The 26,453-nt window shown below is 39.0% G+C and overlaps 1 protein-coding gene across 2 annotated transcripts in view; it reads right to left on the reverse strand.

Annotated features, from left to right (window-relative positions):
• Positions 1 to 6,853: 6,853 nt before the first annotated feature.
• Positions 6,854 to 26,453, reverse strand: part of soga1 (suppressor of glucose, autophagy associated 1) — a 69,815-nt gene continuing 50,215 nt past the window's right edge. The window contains exons 7-14 of one of the 2 annotated variants that reach the window (XM_053686168.1): positions 24,517 to 24,654; positions 22,238 to 22,468; positions 17,341 to 17,484; positions 17,054 to 17,221; positions 13,648 to 13,908; positions 13,340 to 13,398; positions 11,774 to 13,226; positions 6,854 to 10,081 (exon numbers count right to left, since the gene is read on the reverse strand). In XM_053686168.1, coding sequence (XP_053542143.1) covers positions 9,929 to 10,081; positions 11,774 to 13,226; positions 13,340 to 13,398; positions 13,648 to 13,908; positions 17,054 to 17,221; positions 17,341 to 17,484; positions 22,238 to 22,468; positions 24,517 to 24,654 — 2,607 coding nt within the window. In that variant the 3' untranslated portion in view covers positions 6,854 to 9,928. Of the gene's footprint in view, positions 10,082 to 11,773; positions 13,227 to 13,339; positions 13,399 to 13,647; positions 13,909 to 17,053; positions 17,225 to 17,340; positions 17,485 to 22,237; positions 22,469 to 24,516; positions 24,655 to 26,453 lie in introns of both variants that reach the window. The other variant, XM_053686167.1, reaches the window with a different exon arrangement.

Genomic DNA, 26,453 nt, shown 5'->3' on the forward strand with positions numbered 1-26,453 from the left:
CTTCAGCTGCTGCATTCTTAATGTGGGCTGCTGGATAGGCCATTTCCTTCATTTGTAGTACATCCACTTGCTGGTGTTGGGTTGTATGACTGATATAATCTGCCAGAGTAATTGGGAGTACTATAAATCCCATAACACACACACACACACACACACACACACACACACACATTTTAATTATTTTATTTGCATCACCACAAACGCAAAGTAAAAATATTCCAAATTATTATGTCAGTCTCAGTAATGCATAAAAACAAACAAATTGTTAAATGATTACAGTGCATTAGGCTTGATAAATACTATAGTGTCTATAGAGATATATACTATAGAGACTATGCATAATATACATATAGTGTTTACAAATTCAACCCTTATTGTGCTTGTTGAATGTGCCATTCCAGAATTATCCCCCCCCCCCCCCCCCCATTTGCTGTTATAATTTGTGCCCATTCAAGCATTCAAGTCAAGCCAAGTCAATTGGGTTTTTATTATCATTCCTCTATACAGCTTGTATACGTTGGAACAAAATGATGTTTCTTCAGGACCATGGAGCAACACGGAACAGTGTGCAAGACTACATAAAGTCCAAATACACAACAGTGTGAGATGAGCGCAAAACTATAAATACACAGGACAGTAAATACACAACAATAGATATACAGAACATGGACTGTAAACATGGACTGTAAACTGTAAACATGGACAGTAAACTGTAAGCTATTGTGTAATGTAGCGGAACAAGTATAGCAGCAATACTGGCAGCAAAAATGAGTTCCATAGTATAAAGTGACTGGTGCAGCAATGTAAAGTGCAGTGTGTAGTAGTACTGAGACTTACTGGGTTAGTCCATGTGCAGTAGTAGTGAGTCTTACTGGGTTAGGTGTTCTGCTAGTCCAGGTGAGCGTTGGGAGGCAGCAGAGTGTTGTAACCGGACTGCCTCAGGTAAGAAACTGTTGCAGGGTCTGCTGGTGGTGGCATGGATGCTCCTGTACCTTCTGCCAGATGGCAGGAGGGTGAATAGTCCATAATAAGGGTGAGAGGGGTTGTCCGCTATACTGGTGGCTTTGCAGATGCAGCAGTTGTTGAAGGAGGTGTTGATGGTGGTTAGAAAGACCCTGATGATCTTTTCAGATGTCCTCACAATTCACACAAAAAATGCACAATACATAATACAATTTAGGGTTTTGCTTTCGGACATTCGGCCAGAAGAGCATTAGTGAGGTCAGGTACTGATGTTGGGTGAGGAGGTCTGGGGTGCAGTCAGCGTTCCAGTACATCCCCAAGGAGTTTAGTGGGGTTGAGTTCAGGACTCTGTGCAGGCCACTCAAGTTCTTCCATACCAATCTTGGCAAACCATCTCTTCAGGGACATTGTCATTCTGGAACAAGTTTGGGCCCCTTAGTTCCAGTGAAGGGAAAGTGTCATGCTACAGCATACAAAGACATCCTATACACTTGTGTGCTTCCAGCTTTGTGGCATTAGCTTGGGGAGCCCCACACATAGGTGTGACTGTCAGCTGTCCAAAAACTCTGGGCAATATTGTGTCCTCGTTTAATGCACACTCACACAACTGCTAGACTCTGCACTGATGATTTAGGCCTACTTTACCACGTTACTGCAGCTCTGTCTGAAAAGTGACGTTAGCCTCTTTCTACCATTTATGTATATTTGGCATAGTCCTTTGATGCCTTTTGGCATACTTTTATTATCACTTACAATTTTGTCTTGCCTGTATTTGCCTGAATTTGTATGTTGGTAACTTTGGATTTTGTATTCATTGGAGAAGCTGCGCATGCATCCTTTCTCTCATTCTTATGCATTGTTATGTGTACACACACACACACACACACACACACACACACACACACACACACACACACGCTTGTACATACAGTAAATATGGAGCCCAGAGCAAAGGACACCATAATGTAATATCTATTGTCTATTATGATCCTTTGCATCTGTAAGAGAATAAAAGTCTGTGGCACTTCCTGTGGAATTGTGTTTGCTAGACAGTTTCTCTTCACATATCTGCACTGACCTACTAAAATCAGATTGGGTTTCCTGCAGACATGTTTCTCAGGAGAACACACACATTTATATATTGTTTGGAACAAACTGGAGATCCTACTGACTCAGCAAATATGATTCAATTATGAAAGGGTAGTTTTCTCAATAGTGTTGGATTTAAGTACATACTTGGTGTATATAATGATACTCTCAGACACTTTTTAGATTAAACTTAGGTTTGTCCCCTTGTGTGTGCTCTTTGTGTGTTAAAACACAAATGTATACAGTATTAGGATATTACAGTAGGGTCATTCCATCTCAATTGGTCCAATAATTACAAAGTTGGTTGCTCAATGTTTTCAATTTTCCTAAATATTTTGGAGTGATTACCTCTATGTATTGGCATTACCAAATCACCAGTTATTTATTTATATTATATATTTTTTTTGTATTTTATGTTGGTTAAACTTAGTTAAACTTGGTTTAACTACAACAAACATCTTTGTGTCATGGCACACAACACATTTTTGATTATACAGCTGTTTACATAAACCTACATGTTCCGTCTCAGGTTGGCTGTGGTGTTGTTTCTCCTGTGATAAACACAGTAAGTAACTTCTGAGCTGTAATCACTTACTACTTTTATCACAGGAGAAACAACACCATAGCTCTGTTTAAATGAGGAAAATTAAAAACAGTCAAGCAACCTTGAGATGGAGTGACCCAGTTTGTTTACTTTGGAGTGCAGGGTATTAATACTTTAGTGTACAGCATATATAAGTGATTACTACTTATTAGGTAGTAAGTACTACTGATGATGTAGCACACACACGCATGCACACACACACACACACACACACACACACACACACACACACACACACACACACACACACACACACACGCACACACACACACACACACACACACACACACACGCACGCACGCACACACACACACACACACACACACACACGTTTCTCAATACTAGAAAATACCCTAACCACACACATACCCGCATAGAAGGAAAATGGGGACATATGACATATCTAAGACTTTTGGGGGCACTGCTTTACAGAGCGATAAACAGTGATCTGTGTTATTTGAAAGCCTTAGGAAAACACTATTACTCAGGAGTTTTGATAAAACCATTTTTAAACACCTGAAAATTTTACTTCACTTTGAGGATTCTGGTCACTAATGATGACAAAGTTGAACACAGACATTTCAGGACTTATTGGGGACAATTTCAGAACAAAGAGCCAGCAAGATTTTTGACTGTCATAATATTGATTATAATAATTGTTTTTCTCATTTTCATAGATAAAATTATTATTTTTTTTTTAAATGTGGTTGATTTTTCTATACCAACCTCATATCTGTTAACTACAGTGTTTCAGCTGACAGTTTTACTAAAAAAAAATTGCAATGCTGTGAAAGCAAAGATTTTAACAATTTCTCAGGTTTCATTGAAACTGAATAAAAAGTCTTAATAACTTAAAACAATTGGACAAATACAACTGAGTCCTCAAAGTAGTTTTAATATGATTGATGGTGTTGGTACAAAATCAACAAACTGAGGCATGAGTCATCAACACCTGAAGAATCAGTTACCCTTTTCACTCATCAAATGAAATACTTATCCAGTAATGAAAGTAAAAATGGTTTGATAATTGAACTTAAAATTAGATTCAACAATGACAATCATAATATATTATTGGCCATCCTGAACCTGACATTATTCCATTAGAACATACAATCCATTACATAACATTACATAACTGTAACTTGTTAATTCAAACCTTTGAAATATATAAAGGACAATTTTATTAAGTTCATACAGCACAAGCTGGTTAATTTGATTAATTAGTAAGCAGCACAGACATATAATATTTCTGTTGGCAAAAACACACCATGTTTAAAATAAAATGCAGCTTGGACATGACAAACCGTCAGAAAAGTATAAGGTAACCAAAACTATTTTTTACTATATTGCTTCAGTGTTGGAAATTTACAGATAAAATATCAATAAGAAAAGCTTCTTCTTCTTTCTTTGCACTATATCAAAAATATTCTTTAGCATGAATTGTTTATTTATTACTTCCAATCCATTAATTTGATTTAAAAAAAAAAAAAAAAAAAAAAAAAAGCCCATTCAGTTGAAACAAATAATTAAAATGAAAGGCTGGACACTGCAGTTTACTGACAGTATAGCACCTATTTCTTGATTTAGCATTTAAAATTGTAAAAAATAATGTATAAAATAAATTATTTAAAAAAAAAATCTGGAGATGTCCTTTTTACGTGGTTTGAGTAAACTGAATGAAAAGAGAAAATAAACAGCAAAAGCCACTCTGTCTGAATACTGAGAACTGCCCGACTGCTGCATTTGTACAAAATATTCAAGTAAAATTTACACTGTATATAACAGTATAGCTACTTTATACCAACTAGTCATTAATACTTACAGCTAAATACTAAATGTTTTCTTTCAACATGACTTTACAAGTCATGAATTAAATGAATTTAAAAAAAAATGTTTATGGTTTTATCTTATTTTTAATTGTATTAATTGATTCATTTTATTATTAAAGTTTATCAGCAAATTGCATCAATTGCAAAGCCAGGTCTAATAAAGTAGCACTGTTTGGATCCTAATGATCACTATGTCTAACTATATTTAGTATTATTTTCATATTAGCAAAAAACTAATTTTTAATCACTAGTTGGCTGTAGCTACTCTAATATATTACTGACAATTAATTATTTTCAAGGCCCAGTCCATGTTCTGTGCTTAAGTGCATGTGGTTCAGCTTCAAGGCACAACAGACAGTTTTTCTGACCCGAACACCTCAGTAGGCACACATCGGTCTGTCCTGTTAGAGAACATCTTTGTTTAATCAATCTTGAGTTGATCATAACATGTTTTCCTCAGTATCAGGGCTTTTAACCAAAAGCTCATCTTCCTCTTGCTTCTCAATACTGGACGATGAGGTCTCAGTCACTGTTTCTATTTTTTTCTAATAAAGCAAGCCAATATCAATAACATTATATAACATAAGACATTTATTTTCCCATTTAAATTCAGAGACACAAACATTATAATAAAACCCATCTTCAAGGTTTAATAATAAACCTTAAGGTTAAATAATAACTACAGTCATGTGAAAAAATAAGTACACCCCATGGAAATTATTGGCTTTTTTGATATAAATGTATTGGGGGGGGGCTGGGGGCTTAGTGGTTAGCACATTTGCCTTGCACCACCAGGGTTGAGGGCTCAGTTCCCTCCGCCCCGTGTGCATGGATTTTGTATGTTCTCCCTGTTCTTTAGGGGTTTCCTCCCCTAGTCCAAACATGCTTTGTAGGCTGATTGGTGTCTATAGTGTCCATAGTGTGTGAATGGGTCTGTGATGTGTGATTGTGCCCTGCTATGGGTTGGCACCCTGTTCAGGGTGTCCCCCACCTTGTGTCCAGAGTCCCCTGGACTAGGCTCCAGGATCCCTGCGGCCCTCTGTGGGATAAGTGGCACAGAAAATAAACGGATGGATGGATGACTGTGACTGTGAATCTAATTTATTTTTCATCTTTATCTCTTTTCTCCCCGTCCTGCTTTTGTTCCCATGTTCCAGCAATGATTGGGTTAATTTTGAATGAAATCAGTGTTAGGTCACATCCTGTGATACTCATGCTGATATTTAAACATAAACTAAAAAAAAAAAAAGGGAAAATGAGTCAGAGGGAAAAAATGTCTCATGGAAGAATCACAGATGTTCCCAGGAAGTAAACCCAGCACCAGCACGTGCTCACTCCCTCTCCATGATCTCTCTCTCTCTCGCTCTCTCACTCACACACACACACACACACACACACACACACACACACACACACACACACACACACACACACACACACACACACACACACACACACACTGGCAGCGCTACACAATAATCTTAAACCTATACTCAATTGTTTAATTACTATCTAGTATAAATTGGATGCTTCATCTTATGCTGGCTGGCATGACTTATCTGTGTGAGTGATGCATAGAAATATAGTTTGAGATCAGAGTAAGAGAGCACAATGGACACTGTGTCCTCTTGAACCACACCCAGAGACTACCTCTAGACATTCTTCTTTCTGCCCTAGTTTGCTTTATGTTCATGAATCTAACCTTCCTCTTTTTCCTAGTTCTTTTACTCTCATTCTCTGTCAGCATGTGTTGCATGCTATTTCATCATGTCTGCCTGCATCTGCTCAAATCAGCCACTAGAACAACATCTGGGCCTGGAAGGTAGACAGAGAAATAAGGGTGCTAAATGTATGTCAGTATGTAAATAGGCTTCAAGGCCAAGCAAGATTTTGAGAAACAAAATTACACATACAGTGGTGTCTGAGACAACTACTGAAAATGCTTCTGTTTTTCATTACAAATTACATTACCAGCAATAACTCAGTAAAAAAAATTCTTAGTATTTGGTATGTCCCCCTTCTGCTTTAATGACAGTGTGCACTCAAGCTGACATGTACTCCACAAGTTTGTGTAAAACCTAATGAACCATGTTATATCAAATCCATCAGTGTTATCTGAACTCATGTTTCAGTGGAAGCCATAAGTCTAAGGATTTATGGACAACATCAAGATTTGCTTACATTTGCATGATTATTTTTTTTCTTTGTTATATTTTTATTCTAAAACATTCCAGTTCAATGAAGAAAAAAAAAACAACAACAACAATTTTTCAATGTGGCCTCATACTTATAGACCCCGCTGTATGCACTTATGCTAGTAATAAAATAATTTTTAAAATAATAAAAGAAAAAAACTTGACAGACAAACTGAGACTTTTTTTTGTGACATTTATTTGTGAATTTTAACAACCAGGAAAGATTTATTTGAGGCAACAACCAAGCCAATCTTTCCCCAGACAAAAACAATTTCAGCCAGTTTTATTGTGGCATATTCTCTTACCCAGAATGGAGCTATTTACACAGAAAGGTTCTTATTTTCTTGAAGGAGAGGATATGAGCTCTGAAGGTCAAGCCACTTCAGCGGAGACATTCTGGAGTTTTTCTAGACTAAGATAGAAAGAATATAAATTGCATATGTACAGTATGTTTAAAGTTACAATATTAAAGATTGTTTGACTCAGTAATTTATTTAATAAATGTTTTTTTAAAAAAGGGGAAAAAACGAAATATACAAGCATTCTCAATAATTTAGCAAATGGTATTAAGCTACTATGTCGTTTAAGTATTGCTAGATGTTATGGGAGGTGGATGTGGAATGATAAGGGAAGATGAGTAAGGGCTTGTTTATGAGATGAATCAGGTTCTCCAAGAACCTGGACAATTTGTGTAATTGTTTGGAAGTAATTTACTGAAACTACACTATTGGAACTTGGTCCTTTAGATTTGTAGATAAGGTTTTAAAGCACTTGGCTGGAGTTCCCATGAGCCTATGTGCATTTTTAGGGATCATTTAGAACAAGCTCAACAACATACACAATATACATTGAGGCAAAGAGTACTAAGGCAGCTTTCACACTGGTAGTTTAGTCAGAAACAGAGCACGGTTTGAATGAAAAATTGGTAATGTGAAAGCTGTCATGCGGACCAGGAACCGCACCGCGGTACCAAACCCGAGAATACCTGTAGGAGGTGGCCTGGTTTTGGTTGCACTGGAACTGTGCCACGATTCTCATGAATATGAGCGCAACTCATACTCAGGTTTGCACATGTTCAGGAACTAAGGTAACCTGCATTTTAGCTGATGATGACATCATCAGTTTCCACAACACGCATGTACCATGAGTGACAGGGGAACGCTGTGGGACACAGAAGAGGTCCACTGCTGCGCATAATATCTGCTGTGCATAATAACACCAAAATAATAAATAAATAAATAAATAAAATATTGTGAGTCCAGACTAACGCCGTGGGGGGCACCAGGAACAATCACACTCGGATTCAGACTGCAGCAAACGTGCCCAGTGTGAAAACCACCCAAATGTCAGGTATGAAATTTTCCTCTACGGCAAATGCCAGCCTTAGACAAGTGTGATGCCGAAGTGTCTTGTGGCTGCAATGATTAGTTATGACTAAATGTTCAATGACCAAAATCTGAGTAGTTCACTGCTGGGAATTGTTCGATGCGTCATGGCTGCTACCACAGTAGATTTTGGAGCATATACTGGGCTTTAAGATAAGAATGAAATATGGGCATTTACTGAGTCCCCTGCAAATTTGACCAGTGCTCTCATTGCATGCAGCTCCTCACTGTCTAATACTGAATGCAACATCTTAAATTCTTCTAAATGATAAAAAGGCACACTTGAGACCTTCAAAACAAAAAAGGAACGAATTTGGAGTAGTAAGACTGAACTGCAGAAAAGAGGTAGCAGCGAGAGGTATAACGCAAGAGGTGTCTTGAAGTATTGACAGACTGGTAATGACATTTTATGGCAGATGCTGTGGACAGTACCATATTTAATGGCAATGAAGAAATGTGACTCACTGTTAATGCCCTTTTTATTAAAGAGCTGAGGCAGAAAGTGGCTGACATACAAAGGAGCCTGACCATCATGGCTTGCCATTTAGAGAGGCTCTGTACACTTTGTGTATGTGTGTGTGTATATGTGTGAACAAGTAGTGGGATAGAGCAAAAGTGTGTGGGTGTATAGAAAGCGGTCTGATAGCAGCGAAAAGTCTGCATTTTTTTCAAGGTTATCATTCTACACCCCATACAGTGTTTAATGCTGACTGCATCATCTACCAGTCAACTAGATTAAATATTACATATTAAATATTTTATCACTAGCAATCATACACATTCAGCTAAAGACTGAAATGTCACTGCTCTGCAAATCACATAAAATATGATAAAGATTTTAATTTGTATAGCACCATTCTAATCTTAGGCAGTTATAAATACATAGTTTAAAGTGGGAAAATAGTGTGTCCAATAATTAAAATGTACATCTGCCAATAATAAACTCCTGTCATGGCTTCATAAAAGTTAATGCTGATTGACAAACTCTAAGACTCTAGTCTTGTGAGAAGAAAGGGATGATGGATAGAACAGAGATCTTAATCAATGACATTCTTGGGTAATCACAATGAGGAGGTACATACACAGATTTTCAACTACCCCCGTTTATAAAAATGCCATCTTAGAAAATCCTGGCTAACCTGTGCCTTCCATACTAGTCCGAAATAAACACTAAAACTAACTTGATCATGTGTTCTGAATAAGCATGTTCAGTCTGTCACACATATCATAGTCATTTTACAGTAATATAGCAATAATACAAAATAATGCTTTTAAAGAAGCTCCCCAGTGCAGCATGAATGAGAATGATGAACTGTGAGATTTACACCATGGAACCATTTTTGTTTGTGATTATGGGGATGAAAATAAAACCTGTAGATGTCTGTTTGAGGCCTTAATTACCTAAATCTTTCGAAAGTAAATCTCTAAATCCATCAAATCCAACTGGGATTTGAGCAGTGTAATGCACAAAAAATCACTGTCTTTTTTGTCAGGCAACTTAATTCTACATGTTTTCATTCTACTTGTTACTCTGCAAATCAACCCCTATTATTCACAGAAGAGTGATCCCTCATGTTTGTCCAAAGGCCTGTTCATTAAGATGGCAGAGTTGAGCTGTCCTACTGGTTGGATACAGACTAGTGACCTCAAAACGGAGGTCAGGCTAGCTGAGTGATATTCCTTGGCATCAATCCATTTGCTAATCACTGGTTCTTGGAAATGTCCTGATGTATTCTACTGTGGCTTTGTGTTTGTTTATGTGCAAGTTTATACATGGCAGTGCATTTATGTGGTAGTATGTGTGAGGCAGTATCTGCATGTGTTTGTCTTAAAGCAGTGATAGAAGTCATGCCCTCTTTTCCATCACTCAGTGCTGACATCCAATCTCTCGTCATTTCCCAAGGCAGTCTCCTGTATGCGGTGCTTGCACTGACTGTGGGTGTGCCGAACAGTGGAGCGGGAGGAGCGAGCAAAACAAGAGGTGAGGGACTGTGATTTGCAGTCACAAGATGAATCCTAGGAAGAAATGACTTACTATTAATATGTTAAAACAAACTTATTAACACTGAATTATACTCATCGGCTACTAGAACAAACTTCAAAATTCAGAGTAGGTATGGTATATAAATACATGGTTAACCATTTGAGGAACCAATATATGAACACTAAAGTCACTATTCAGTTATGTTACACCCTGTATATCTACTAACGTTTACTACATTTCCAATAACATTTAGTACAAGTCCTTTAAAAGTTTTAAACAACAGACGCAGGTACCTTGGGTTTGCAGATGAAGCCCATTTTATACCAGAAGCAGCCATGCCATTTTTTGTTTTACACTGTGTACTGCTTTTGCATGAAGCATGTACTGATTATGCTATAGTAAGGCTACAGGCTGAAATATTGATATGGCATTTATAGCTTTGCTATGTGTTTAATATTCTTTGTTTATTATTTCTCCATATCACCTCCGTCAAACACATAGAACCCATGCACCACCACTGACAGGAAATTTGTATTTAATGACACTTGATTACACCTCATTAAAGATGTTTCCTCTCTTATAGCAGTTAACTGAATAATGTTCATTAACTGTTATGAATACTGGAAATAACATTTGACAGAAGGCAGTTAAACAGACTCTAATAAGGAGTTAATACCAAAATTGTGAACATTGCACAGCTGTGTCCAATGTGCAGCTGTGTGTCCATGTAACTGAGTGCCTCAGTTACATGTGATTTTGACCCTGAATGTAGGTACTTATTTTTGGTGTGACATCTACTTTGACCAGGAGTCTTTGTCTGTCAATTTATTGTAATCGAAATATTTATGCAATGTAATGCAATTTATATATATGCACTAAACATTGAGCCTCATTTATCAAGCTGGATACGAATGGATTTATTCAGAAATTGTTCATATGAATACTGAATTCATGAAAATCCAGCAAATTTTCCAGTAAAAACTTGTGCTCCTGAGACTGTGTAAATTTACGTGCAAGAAGATTAACTAACGTAAACCTTGAATTGATCCACTTCAAATAATATAATTTGCATAGACTACTGCACTTTAATATATGGATTACATTGTTGAGTTTAAATTGCTTATTTTTATTAAGTTTCTAGTTCACTAGGTCAGAGATTAAGGGTACTATCTAGAACATTTTGTGAAAAGCAAACATTTTATATTATTGGTATTAATTTAAGAATATTAAAATAAAGAAAGCAACACAAACCCATAAATTAAGACAAAAAAAGCATTAAATTATGACAAAATAAATGCTACTTTGCCATTAAAAATTTTTAATTATTTTTTTTTTTTATAGGGCCCACTGTCTGGCATGCTGATTCCTAAAATAATTTATAAACTACATCAACTTAAACTGAGCTGTAATTGTATTAGTCCCTAGTCAGTTTATCCATTAAAGTGTGGGCATGTTTTTTTTTTTTTTTAGGGGAGAGCAACAATTAACCAAAACAAGGGTACAATAAATTCATTTGAGAATGAATAATAGCAAATGTCATGACCTTGATTTAGTATCTTTTGAGTCTAAATATGGCCCGTAGTATGGCCTTAAACTAGTGATAATATCAATCAAGTGCATTAGTATTGTAAGTAAAATTATCATGGCTTCATGGTCATAATTTCATAGTAGAGTTCAGATTATTTTGGACCTTGTGAAATTCTACTTAATTTGTCAACCCTCACCTCTGGACTACTGGCACTTGAATGAGACTCCTTCTCACTGACTACTGCATCATCCCGCAATGTCTGTCTCATGAACCTCTTATTGACGATCTTAGTGACGCTGTCTGTTCCCATCAGGGCACCAGTGAGACACTCAGGCTTGGGCTCATCTATGGTTGCAGTCTTCTCTCCTGGCAATGTCCGTCCACACACATTTTGAAAGAACTCCTGCACAATGCCGTACTTCTGAGTGCTGGACTCACCAAGGCTAATGCCAACACTGGGGCAAGAGGGCTTGCCTGCAGCTTGCCTTCCAGGGCATGTGTCACCCCTCCAGAGTGACTCCATGCTGGAGGTGTGTTCCACAACACTGAAGAGGCTGGACAGACCATCATTGAGGCCACTGAGTACGGGACTGTCACGGGTCGTGGTGGACCGAGCCCATGCAGATCCGCTCTGGGCGATGCTACGGTTTGGCAGATTCCATATGCTCCGATCTCTTGAGGAGGTAGAAGATGTCTCCAGCTTGGAGGATGAGGATGAAGCAGAGACCCTTCTTGTGAGCTTGGGTGAGCCGTATTTTGGTGAGCAGCAGGGTCGATCGATGCGGCCGTGCACCTTCTCCAGTGACGAGGAGATCTGGCGGGATCGTGCAGAAGTGAGCGAGGTGGATGGGCGTGGAGACCACACCTTACCATGAAATCCTGCCCCTCTGGAGGCTGAGGAGGCTGGACTCTCTGTCTGCAAGCCCACACTGACAAACTTAGCTGTCTGTGTTCCAGTGCTGGTGAAGCCCACAGTCTGACTTCCTGTATCTTTGCTGCATTTCCTCTCAAGAGAGCTGGAACGAATAGCCTGCCGCACACAATTGGTCATCTCCTTCATGTCATCACTCAGATTTGCAGAAATCTCAAGTGTGTGGAGGGCCCCAGAGCTTCCCGTCCTGCCCTCCAGTAGGTCCCTGTGCTGCTGGGATAATGAGCTTAGCCACTGCTCATATGAGGATGACAACTGTGATGATGAAGTTTGTGTTGGTTGAGGCGGTACCGCTTGATCAGAGTTAGTCGCACTGAAAAATCTGAGTCCCAGCTGGGTATCATTTAAGCTCAGATCCTTGACCTTCCTTTCCATCCTCCTGACAGCTGGAGGGCTGTAGTATATTCGGATGCCTGTTTTGTCTGGGGCAGTGTAACTCCTTTGCACATGCTCCACACTCAGTTGTAGCTCTGGAAAGCTCGTGCTGGGGCAGTCCCAGGTTTTAAAGGGCTCAGTCTTCTCCAGAGAAGCTGACTCGCTACTCAGATACTTCCAGTTCTTCTGATTGAGGCCACTCAGATCTTTGCGGGTTACAAGGTCATTAAACTGGTGCTTCCCAGCCTTCCCCTCAGCGATTCCATTGACCTCATTATGTGGAAGGAAAGAAGCGACATCCAGCAAACTCTCGAGGTCTGACAAAGAGGAAATCGGTTTGGTTCTGCAGAGAAGCAGCAGGTTTGAATAGACAGAAGAAACAAATGAAAATCTGACACTGAAAATGACTTTAGAACTCTAATGTATCACAGGGTCACAAATTAGAAATAATGTTACCTCTGCAAAGTTGTTTCATTTGTGGGTGCATCTGTGGATATTCCATTGCAATTAAGAGACTGAAAAGGAACATATTTTGTTTCAGATTTAGCATGATTATTTAGAACAATTTAATTTCTCAGTCATATAGAGATCAGGGTCTTTCTATCTCTCCCTCATGCGGTACTTTCTTATTATACTCATCAGGATGCTGAATAAGTAAATTTGACAAAATGCCATGACATGAAATTCTATGACAAATAGAATGAAGGTGAGAAATTAAATAAAGATGAACTACTACGACTAGTGACATAGGTGTGACCTCTAACCTGTGTGCTCTTGCTCTGGGCATCATGGAGCCTCTGCTCCCACTGGTTTCTCTCCTGATTGAAATGTTCAAGAAGCTCCAGCTTCTCCCGGCTCCAGTTTCTCTCGGTAATCTGTAACTGCTTGGTCAGATCCATCACTGCAGCATATGAGTCTGCCAGCAGGTGCTGGTTTTCCTCGCGCTCCCTCTTCAAAGCTCCCTTCAGATCTGGAGGATCCATGTCATTACCAGCTGCAGACATCTTCCCTGCCTTCCCCTCCAGCTGGAAAGAGTAGGGAGAGACAAATGAGGATTGAATACTTTATGTGCTAATGGGGGAACAGTAACCACGATGACAGCGTGATGGTGGAAAAGTGCTAACCAGAGCATAGTCATCTGTTGACAATAGAACCATCCACTAAATGTACAGACAACAAAACACAACAAATAGAAATATTACTTCAAACCTAATTAAACGCAGATATTCAGAAAACCTAGTCTTTGTTTTTGTCTCTAAACCCTTTTTGTGGTTTCTCCATTACACTGTATCAAGCTGAGGATCAAAGCGTAAGCTGCTACTCACACTTTTTATCTGACCATGTAGGTTACGTTATAAAAACCCAGGCCTTCTGGGAAGATCATTAGTCACACACCCAAATAAACCCCAAAGGAACCTGGCATGAGATGATTACGTGATTAGAGTCAGGTTTGTGTAGAGTTTGCCATATTTCCCCCTTTTCACAATGGCAAACAAAGCCTAATGAGCTTTATTGTGAATAGTTAAATGAAGTTAACAGTGTTTGTGGTTCACTGTTGAGGATAAATTAATTTATTCCAAACCCAAGCCCCTTCTTCCAAAATCTATGTTTTACTCAGAACTATGGGAAAGAGCCAGACGCAGGGTGGAGCAGTAGAGCAGCTGGTGGAACAATGCCACGTTGCCAGTGCTGATGAGATGTTTGGCACTTGCTTTTATAAAGGGCCCAGCTACAAGATGTGCCACACATACACCGTGGCATAGAAATGCTTAACTTACACAGGAGCTTTGTGGAAGGACTTTGAAGGATTTCAGATAGCCAGAAATTTGTCCGTTCATCAATGATACCAGATGTGGGCAGTAGGCAATAAAAATGGCTTTGCGTTGGCAATATCTATATGATCTCAGAATATTACTGAAATTAATGTGCATTAATTTCCTTTAACATATCAATTCAAGATGCTTTATCTCCACTGTAAGATATCACAAGATGGATTACGTGAACAGCTTTGTTATTAGAGTCTGAGAAACCATATACAGTATAGTATCCAAAATTATTCTTAAATATCATCTCTCTTCATGCTTATATTGTCCCGTTTTGTGTTTTTTTTTTGTGCGCACATCACAGAACAAAAGCAGTGTGGAGGATAAGGAGGAGTGACAGGAAGGGAGGGCGGTTGGGGCTGTGGGGGACCAAACAGAGCTCCCTTCAGAGAGCACTCAAATCAGTTAACATTTGCTGCAGTGATTGAGGCACCAAGCATAAGTGTTGGTGAGACACAAAAGGCAGGGACGTTTTAGATATAGTATGATATAGCAATCCGATATGATGTATAAGAATACATGAGCAATAACTTGACCACACCTCCCATTGTTCTTTCCTTCAGCAAGCTCTTTTTTCCTTGCTCTTGTCTGCAGCATTTTCTGTTGTTCCTATCCATCATCACTTTCTAACCTCAACCCTTCCCCCACCCCACCCCACCCCACCACACTGAAATTCTCTCTCTGATACACAAACAATGCATCTATTTCTTCCCTCCGGCTCATCTGGCTTGATAATTAAGTTATTAAGCAGATTGTATTTAACATATTCTTCAATAATATACAATATATATATAACTCTTATGTTAGCATTTCTTAATCTCTCTCTGGTTTACATGAACATTTCAATGTATAATCAATAACTTTGAACCTGAATAAAAGAATGAGTAGCCTCAGTGTGATGAAGACTATAGCAATTACACATTGGAATTATCCAGAGTGTATCTCTGTACTCTTCATGGCTGAAGGAAGTTACTGATGTCTTCTAAGTGTAAGTGTTATATAATAATAACATTTCATAAATCCACCAGAGTTGTAATTTTAAAGCAGCTTTTGCGATTGCAATGAGAACATTGGCAAACCTTCTTTCCTATCCAAAAACCACCCCATCCACTTTCATGAAAACCTGGGGTTTTCTATGACTACAAGCTCACATAAATAAACACACATACAACTGAGAACTGGAAAACATGAGACAGTTTTGGCACAAGACCAGAAAAAAGAGCCCAGGTGAGCAGTTCTGTTCCACCAAAGGTAGAGCTAATTTCAGGGCCAGGGAAAATGTAACAAATACTAAAGACACAGTAGCCTGTTGTATGACCAGACCAATTTTAAAGGGGGCAAGAGTGGCAAAGAATTAAAGAGGGACAATTGTGGCAGATAATTAAAGATGGGCAAGAATTATAGAATATTTACCTGGAAGCCATTGATGAATACTATAATATAGCCTTGACGTTATTGATATTACAAGACAGCATTTACTACCACTCATAATAAGCCATATTGTAAACTGTGCTCAATTCCCTCAGTTTAATTTGTTCAGTCAGTTATGCATTTGTATTAAGATCAGACTGGCAAACTAGTTGGACACAGTTTTAACAGCCAGAAGGTTGTCTCTACCAATGTTCGATGGAATATGACACTGTTTTATGCCAATGCTCTTAGCTCAGTTGAGTAACTTGGAAGGATTTTTGGAATGAACTGCCTGTTTGTGTGTAGCCCAGTTTGGTGTATACTGAAGTGATTATTTAATAAGTTGGTTACAAACAATGATATTATTTAGAATAAAGCATATCTTAGTACAAGTGGACATTTAGGCTTAGCAGTTATATTAGCTGAATGGAAAAGTAACATTAAATAACATTTATTAAGTAACTTAGCCCATCCTTATTTAAGGGTTTATTTAATGTACTAATTTCCCCCATGAATCAAAATGAAACAACATTGACTTACAGGTTTTAAATTTTATCTGATGATGGTGCCATAAACAGGAATGTGTTTTATTCAGCCTTCATTTGGAACATTTTGTGGTTCAGACAGGGTTTGTTGTAATAGTGCGGATTCAAAGCTTGGTGTTAAGTGTCTGGTTTGGAAGGTTTGCAAATGATTGTTGCATTTAGCCATCAGGCTTCATGAAATGGAAGACAGTTAATTCACCATAGCCAAATCAATGTTTGAGGTCTTATTAATGGCATCAGTGACAATTACAAAATGTCTAAGTGGACTCTTAGCCTTAGCTCTGTGGCTAATAACATTTTAAATCTATTAACTTTCAGATTCAGTAGGGGCACACTAGGGGCTAAATCACAGCTCTGTATTGCAGCGAATGAAACAGTAATTAAACCAGCACCTGGGTGATGAGGCTTTTGAGCTCAGTGCGCTCCACCTCCCAGGAGGCCTTAGCTCGGGCAAACTGCTGTGTTAGTTCCTGGGAGCTCTGACGCTCCTCTCGCAGCTCGGTGCTCAGATCTTGCAGAGCCACCTTCAGGTCAGACAAAGTCGCACTCAAACCACTAGCCTGCTGGTAGGGTGGGATAGTGAGGAATATTAGAGATGTTTATCATAAAATTTAATTTACATTCATGGATTCAGGTTGTACTGTATGTGCACCCAGTTGCTCAAACCTGATTAACCTACCTGAAGGTTATTCTCGGGAAGGCTGCAATCTTTGTTTGTGGGACTTGGTGGCTGTTCCTTGGTGGCTGCCATCTTATTGTCTCCATGGAGAGGGGCAAGGCCATCATCCTCCAGAGGGTGGTGAAACTCCTTAATGCTGTTCATCTGAAGAGGCAACATACCTTCATTTCATGTGAACTGGTACTGACTGCATTATCAGTCTGTCTATGTTTTAAAATATTATGGCAAATACAATGTTTAGAGTTAAACAATAGGCTACATCCTGGCTTTTGGACAGTGTTTGATTGCCTGTATAGTCTTTCATTGACAGTGATAGATCCAGAACATTTTGACTGAGGGGCAAAATGGGACCACCAAATGTGTGGGATCAGACTAAATGCCTGTGTATTTCTAACACACGTCATGTTTCAAATAAATCAAATAAATCAATACCAATATTTTGGTCAGAAATATTGTCATGTTTGTATTTTTTTTAAAGTTTTTAAATAATAGTATTCAGTTTAGTTTTTTATTTCTGTTTGAATTTTTAAAATCTCTAAAGCCTATATTTCCTCACATTAGATATAAACATTGGAAATATTTTTAACATGAAATATACAACACAAATTCCAAACTAATGCACAAACTTACTATTAATCACTGCTAATCTATTTGTAAATAAGGTTTCTATAAGGGTCATTCCCATCTCAAGTGGCCCAATGCAGGTTGCTCGACTGTTTTTAATTTTTTAATATTTTAGTGACTACCTCAATGTATTGGCATTGCAAAACCACCAGTTTTTAAATTATTTTCTATTTTATTTTACTTGGTTTAGCTACAGCTGCCATCTTTGTGTCATGGCACACGACAAATTTTGGGTATACAGTTGTTCACAGAAACCTCGATATCTCGGCTCAGGATGGTCATAGCTACTTTAACCGAAAAACTGATCTCTAGAGCACGTTACAAGGTACATGGCCATATGTAAAGGTTTTTCACACAGAGAAATGTATCCCACATACACAACATTTCAACGCATTTGGATCAATGGCAGATTTTTAATTCATTTAGCAGTTTTCTGTTCTCTGCTCATGTGTTTCTGAGTGAGCCTATACAGATAGCTAAACACATTTCAGCTTGTCGAGAGGCTTGAATGACCACTCAGGCGAAAAGTAAAGTTAACTCTTTTTACTTTGTTCCATAAGAGCAATCATGTAATTTCTCTTGACAATTTTCTCTTACATTTCTTGTGAAACTGAAAAGAAATACAAAAACGCTTATTTAAAGCATCATGAAACACTAAACTCCATTTTCTGAGATTTTAACAGAGGCGTTTGTGTCGCACATCATAAAAGACAATCTTAACATCCGTTAATTTTAATTGTAGGAGAAAACCGGTTAATTTTGAGCTTTTTTCCACTATTTTCATCTTCTGGGTTTAAAATCTCTTCCTGTCACATGTCATAGGCAGTGACGTGGCAATGTACTATAGTACTTCGATGACGTGTGAGTGTCTCAATTATTCATGAGCCTGCGTGTTCTTATCCTATGAGAAGATATTGTCTTTTAATTATTCATGACAGCACGTGGTGCTTTCTTACAGATGTAGTAGACGAGAGAGTCGTTCAAATGGGTCGGAGGTGTTTGTTTCAGTGGTGTAAGAGTTCGAGTGCGTTTTCTCGGGAGAGCTATGAGAATTGGAGAGAGTTGGACGTCGGACTTGCTCATGAAAGCAGTTTGCATCTACACAATGATGCGGTACTAAGTCCCGAGGACTTTTCCATCCCTTCAAATGAGGTACGTGTCTAATTTTTAACCATGACAGTTTTACTTGCCTATTAAGCTAACCAAACTGCTTAAAGCTCCACGGGCACCAGCGGGCCATCGCGAGCAAAACTATGCAACGAGAGTCGGTGTTGAAGGGAAGAACCTTCGCCTTTTTATTTGTGAAAAGCTCAACCCTATTAGCTAACTACCATTCCGACACTTCTCCCATCTGTGCTGCCTCCGTTTGTGTTTTGTTTTCATCCATAGTCATGCCGGGGGTTAATGGTTCAAATAGATAGGCAGAGGACCTGCACAACTATCTATTGTGTCTCCATTTAGCCCTGGGGATTCAAGAGGAGAGAAGTCCTCCGCCTCATCAGAGCCCTGTGTACTGCTGCCACTGCAAACTTTTTGTCACTATCGATCTTTATCATGAGTGTTCTGAAGGCTCACCCCCTCTTCCTCCCCTGCCTTTCCCTGCCATGCCCACTCCCCCTCCCTTCATCGCACAGCCATCCACGCCCATTTAAGTTGCATTTTTCAAAAATATTGAGAGGTAGACTTCAGCTGAAAGAGGGAGGTTTCATGACCCTTTAACATACATTATCAGTACATACAATTCAGTGTACAATGCAATCTTAAGCTATACGCACTAAGCACAGTGAGCCGTTCAAATAATCACAAACAGCAAAACTCACCAAATACAATCACAAAAGTTTACAAACTAGAAATATGAATGACAAACTCACAAGCAAAGCTTCTTCCAGGCTTTACACAAACAGAATCATTCAACACGTATTCTTCACTGTGCCTAACTAAAATGGCTACTGGGTGCATAAACACTACAAATAAAAAAGTTTTATTCCTTCAAAGTGTACTTTGGCTCGATCCAAGACAAACAGCGCCATCTAGCAGAGGATAAAGATTTTGTTAAACATAATATAACATTTATGAACACCTAAATATATGCAACAGTTGTCAATTTACCAATATGTAAATAGTTCAGCCAATTTTTATTTGATTCCTTATTGCTTATCACCCTATAGAAAGACATGTATCCCACACATATATACCACAGTTCAAGTCAATTGGACCTATGGTTCATGAGGAGAAGATTTTTGTAATTTTGGGCAAATTTTCAATGTACTGTAAAATCTATCATGGCAGACTTTATGGGTTCCAATGCCTTTTTTGTTTACCATGAGAAATAAGGCATGTATACCAATTTTCAGACATTTTGGATTAGCTCCTTGGACCAAAAACTGATCTCTAGAGCATGTTACACGGTACATGGCCATATATAAAGATGTTGCACATTTGCGTTCCTTAGACTTTGAACTTAAGTCCAATTGTAATGCTCAAGATTGCTCACAGTTCCAATTTTAGGGTCAATTTATAATGGGAACAGTTTGAGTCTGTCTTAAATTTTTTAGAGGGTACCTAGGTAAGTATAGTGTGCATGCAGAACATTTCAGGTTTGAGACTTCTCTTTTTTTATGGGGGAAAGAAAGTTCAATTTTAACATCTAGGATTAGCAGTTAATTTGAAGGTGAAATTAGAGTCAGGTGTTTTCAAACAATGGGCTCTCTAAAGAGTTTGAACTCTACCAATCTACAGTCAGACAGATTGTGTACAAATGGAGGAAATTCAAGACCATTTTTACCCTCCCCAGGAGTAGTTGACCAACAAAGATCACTGCAAGAGCAAAACATTTAACAGTGTGCAAGGTCACAGAGGAACCTAGGGTAACTTCTAGGGAACTAAAGGCCTCTCTCACATTGGCTAATATTAATGTTCATGAGTTCACCATCAGGAGAACAGTGAACAATGGCGTCCATGGCAGGGTTGCAAGGAGAAAGCCACTGCTCTTCAAAAAGAGCCTGCTGCCCTTCTACAGTTTGCTAACAATCGCGTTCTGCCAAGCCAGAAGGCTACTGGAAAAATGTTTTGTGGATGGATAAAATCAAAATAGAATTTTTGGTTTAAATGAAGATTTATGTTTGGAGAAAGGAAAATATTTCATTCCAGCATAAAAACCTTATCCCATCTATGAAACATGGTGGTGGAAGTATCATGGTTTGGGCCTGTTTTGCTGCATCTGGGCCAGGATGGATTCGGGAAGTACCTGAAGCAAGCAGTTCATGTGAGGAAACCCACCAACATCCCAGAGTTGAAGCTGTTCTGTATTGAGGAATGGGCTAAAATTCCTCCAAGCCAATGTGCAGGACTGACTCAACAGTTACAAGAAATGTTTAGTTGCAGTTATTGTTATTATACACAAACTTTCAAGTACCACTCTATGGTATGTGTCAAAGTAACATCCACACGAATGTCAGGACCCAAAGTTTCTCAGTAGAACACTGCCCAGAGCATTACACTGTTCACATCACAGACCATCTGCTGCTAACATCTTGGTGCCACTTACCACAGCACACCTTCAGAGATCTTGTTGGAGTCCATGCCTTGATGGGTCAGATTTTGCCATTGTACTGAGATAATCAATGTTATTCATTTAACAGTAGTTTTAATCTTATGGCTGATAGCTGTATGTGTTTAATATATGTCCTGTTAGCCAATGCACATGATATTTTTTTACTGTGGACACACTATTTTTAATTGGGTTCACTACTCTGCTCTTCTCTTCCAGAAGAGGTTTGCTAGGTAAGTATTCATTTTGGGCAGTTTGTCTTCATTCGAAAACTAGACTACTTATTACCATGAGAAGGCAGCATGTATCTTTCTCATATTTTGATCACCAATTAAGAGTTTCCAGAACTGTCACTCTGACCTTAGACAATTCATTCACTCACTTTCAGTAATCACTTTGTCTTTGTCAGGGTTGCGGAAGATCTGGAGTCTATCCCAAGAACAGAGGGCATGAAGCAGGAATACACCCTAGCTGTGATGCCAGCCAACTGCAGGATACCATGCACACACATTCACACACAAATTCACACCTAGGAGCAATTTATCTTAGCCAGTCCACCTACTGGCATGTTTTGGATGTAGGAGGAACCCAGAGAACCCAGATAAAACCCACACATGCACAGAAGCTCTGACTCAGGATCCTGGAGTTGTCAGGTGGAAACAAATCCCCCTTGCCCTACTTTGTCTCCTACCTTAGGCTATTGTATAAAATGCCTCTTATTACCTGCAACAAGTTCTTGTCCTCTGCGTCAAACTTCTTGCCAAGCCTCCACTGTTTGAGAAGCCACCGTAGCTTGAGGCTGACCAGCAGAAGGATCTGCTTCAACTGCTGGGACTCCTGCACCAAGACATTCCTCTCCTGGCTCCAGAACTTCTGCTGCAGCCGTGTTTGCAGGCTCATGCTCTGCAGCTGGAAATCCTGTCGCACCAAGACCTTCTTGTGCTCTTCCTGCAGCTGAGAATTATCAGACAGGGAAAGCGAGAGTAAGAGAACAAAAAAAGGATGTGGGAAATTAGTGAATACCTGTGAAAATAATTGTACATGAAGATGTATGCTGCAGAGTGATTTATATATGATGTAGTGTGCACTTTCTGGTGCTACCTCTTAATTTTTTCTTACAAATGTTCTTTTTAGCTCGTTATATTTGTTAACAGCCAACGTCAGTCAGATTTCATAATTTACAATTCTGTGTTAGCATACACTGTTTGCTATGTTAGCATTTTCCAAAGTGAAACATTATTGTTTTTTTTTGTTTGTTTGTTTGTTTTTTACAGCAATTGAGTTTTTTTTCCTGCAACTTAATCTGTGAATTGCTCTGTTAATTCCAGTTATAAAATACTTTGTGTTTTTTAAGCATTCCTAGTGATGCTGAGGTGCTTTACAGTGAGGGAAAAAATTTGATCCCCTGCTGATTTTGTACGTTTGCCCACTGACAAAGAAATGATCAGTCTATAATTTTAATGGTAGATTTATTTGAACAGTGAGAGACAGAATAACAACAAAAAAATCCAGAAAAACGCATGTCAAAAATGTTATAAATTGATTTGCATTTTAATGAGGGAAATAAGTATTTGACCCCTCTGCAAAACATGACTTAGTACTTGGTGGCAAAACCCTTGTTGGCAATCACAGAGGTCAGACATTTCTTGTAGTTGGCCACCAGGTTTGCACACATCTCAGGAGGGATTTTGTCCCACTCCTCTTTGCAGATCTTCTCCAAATCATTAAGGTTTCGAGGCTGACGTTTGGAAACTCGAACCTTCAGCTCCCTCCACGGATTTTCAATGGGATTAAGGTCTGGTGACTGGCTAGGCCACTCCAGGACCTTAATGTGGTTCTTCTTGAGCCACTCCTTTGTTGCCTTGGCCGTGTGTTTTGGGTCATTGTCATGCTGGAATACCGATCCACGACCCATTTTCAATGCCCTGGCTGAGGGAAGGAGGTTCTCACCCAAGATTTGACGGTACATGGCCCCGTTCATCGTCCCTTTGATGCGGTGAAGTTGTCCTGTCCCCTTAGCAGAAAAACACCCCCCAAGCATAATGTTTCCTCCTCCATGTTTGACGGTGGGGATGGTGTTCTTGGGGTCATAGGCAGCATTCCTCCTCCTCCAAACACGGCGAGTTGAGTTGATGCCAAAGAGCTCCATTTTGGTCTCATCTGACCACAACACTTTCACCCAGTTGTCCTCTGAATCATTCAGATGTTTACTGGCAAACTTCAATGGGCATGTATATGTGCTTTCTTGAGCAAGGGGACCTTGCGGGCGCTGCAGGATTTCAGTCCTTCACGGCGTAGTGTGTTACCAATTGTTTTCTTGGTGACTATAGTCCCAGCTGCCTTGAGATCATTGAGAAGATCCTCCCGTGTAGTTCTGGGCTGATTCCTCACTGTTCTCATGATCATTGCAACTCCACAAGGTGAGATCTTGCATGGAGCCCCAGGCCGAGGGAGACTGACAGTTCTTTTGTGTTTCTTCCATTTGCGAATAATCGCACCAACTGTTGTCACCTTCTCACCAAGCTGCTTGGCAAAGCCCATTCCAGATTTGTGTAGGTCTACAATCTTGTCCCTGACATCCTTGGAGAGCTCTTTGGTCTTGGCCATGGTGGAGAGTTTGGAATCTGATTGATTGATTGCTTCTGTGGACAGGTGTCTTTTATACAGTTAACAAGATGAGATTAGGAGCACTCCCTTTAAGAGTGTGCTCCTAATCTCAGGTCGTTACCTGTATAAAAGACACCTGGGAGCCAGAAATCTTTCTGATTGAGAGGGGGTCAAATACTTATTTCCCTCATTAAAATGTAAATCAATTTATAACATTTTTGACATGCGTTTTTCTGGATTTTCTTGTTGTTATTCTGTCTCTCACTGTTCAAATAAACCTACCATTAAAATTATAGACTGATCATTTCTTTGTCAGTGGGCAAACGTACAAAATCAGCAGGGGATCAAATACTTCTTTCCCTCACTGTATATGGTAGATTGAGCATTATAATTACCTGAGAGAGTTTCTGGGAGCAGGATTGTGTGTATTCAAGGTGAGCTTGATTTTCCAGTGCCAGTGCCTCCTGAGTTTTCTCAGCCTTCTCCTCTGCCTCACACAGCTGAGCCTGAAGTTCACGAACCTGCTCCAGAAGCTACAGAGGGACACAAAGTCTCTTTAGCACACAAACCCATGACAGTGTAGAAATTCAGTCAGAAGCACTGAACAACTAGTATAGCTCTGAGAGGAACCATAGTCATCCATAGTGATTTGTACTGGTTGCATTGGGGTACTAGTTCTATGCTAGGCCAAATCTAATTTCTGTGCATTCATGACATTTAATTGCACATTATGTTGTTCTCCTACATAAACCTAGACCCAAAATTGGGTTATGCACCAGGACAATGATCCCAAACACACCAGAAAATTACATTCATATAAAAGTGTGCAATTAAACTGTGTTCCTTTTTGTTGTGGGTGGGTTCAGCTTCTACAACATTTGGGAAATTGGCAATGCCTCAAATGTCTTCTTTAAAGCGCACCTATTATGGTTTTGAAACATGCCTAATTTTTAAAATGTTTTAAATGTCTCATACTATAGATTTACATGCATCCAAGGTCAATAAACACTTTAGTGTGCTCATAATTTAAATTGCAGCATTACCTTTTCCCCCCCAGTGTCACAAACGACTCGTTCAATGATCCGTTCTAAAGGATTCATTCTAAACTCCTCCTTTCAGAGAACTTAATCTGCTCTGATTGGTCAGATGTCCCAGTCTGTTGTGACTGGTGTACCACTGTCAGCATGTGTCGAAAAGGAAACGCCCACTACCATATCCAGTTTCATCTCCGTCTGTTCGCGAGCAGCCAATCAAGACCAGAGGTGGGGCTTTTGTTACTAAATTATGTAGGTTAGTACAGGAAGTAAGTCTGGAATTACTAACGACTCGTTTCAGCAGTTCAGAATCGGTTCCTTGATTTGGGTGTCAATAACCCCACTTGTTGTGTGCTTTGATTTTTTAAACTTTGCAGATGTTTTTACATTCACAAACAGCTTTAAAACACACTACATAAAAGGTAATATTTGAAAAACCATAATAGGTGCACTTTAATGTACTTTGTTTAAACTGAGGATAACAGATGTATGCATATGTCCTCTGATCAGGGTTGCCAGATCTGTGCAACAAACCTAAGCCATTTGACAAGCACTGTTAAATGATGTAGTGTCCCTTAATAGTTATTTTATCATTGTCCTGAAATGGTCTCATATTATATTATCTCATATTATTTTGCCAGAAATTAAAAAGATTACAAATATACACATGAATCAAACCTGTGCTGGCAGTGCCCAAAATTTAGGAAATCAGCTGCACATTTTTGGGTCAGCCTCCTACTTTTCACGTGATCCTCCTTAAAATAAATATGTATGAGGGGAAAAGAACACTTTGCATGTTTCCTCATGCATGGTGCTTATATTGCATGTTGAGGCTTATAGACAGGTTTTGTACATAACCAAAAGGGGGTTGTCGCACAGAATGCCATCTAATTATCTCTAAATCGGTTGCAATCAGTTTAAAACAGCTGCAAATACCCAGATTTATGTCAACTAACTACATTAAAAATTGGAAGGTGTGTTGATGAGAATTTGGACAGGGGATGAACTCACCACAATGGATATTTATAATTGAATGATTCAGTTTTTCAGAGAATGTTCTTATATGACTTTCATGCTCCATGATATCTAAATCACTGTGTCTGAACATGTTCCAGCATTGAAGGCTTACATTTTACAATGCTTGTCCTTTTTAATAAAGCTTTCTGCTAAATAGGGTAGTAAACAGCGGTTCAGCAGTCCCAATGAGCTCCTGATAAACTTCTTACAAGCCTCCCACAGAGACACATTACTGATGCTTTAAATCTGTAGAGCATGCAACTCTCCCTCCCTCTCTCTTC

Source organism: Ictalurus punctatus, chromosome 15 (assembly GCF_001660625.3).
Source record: "Ictalurus punctatus breed USDA103 chromosome 15, Coco_2.0, whole genome shotgun sequence".
NCBI lineage: Eukaryota > Metazoa > Chordata > Actinopteri > Siluriformes > Ictaluridae > Ictalurus > Ictalurus punctatus.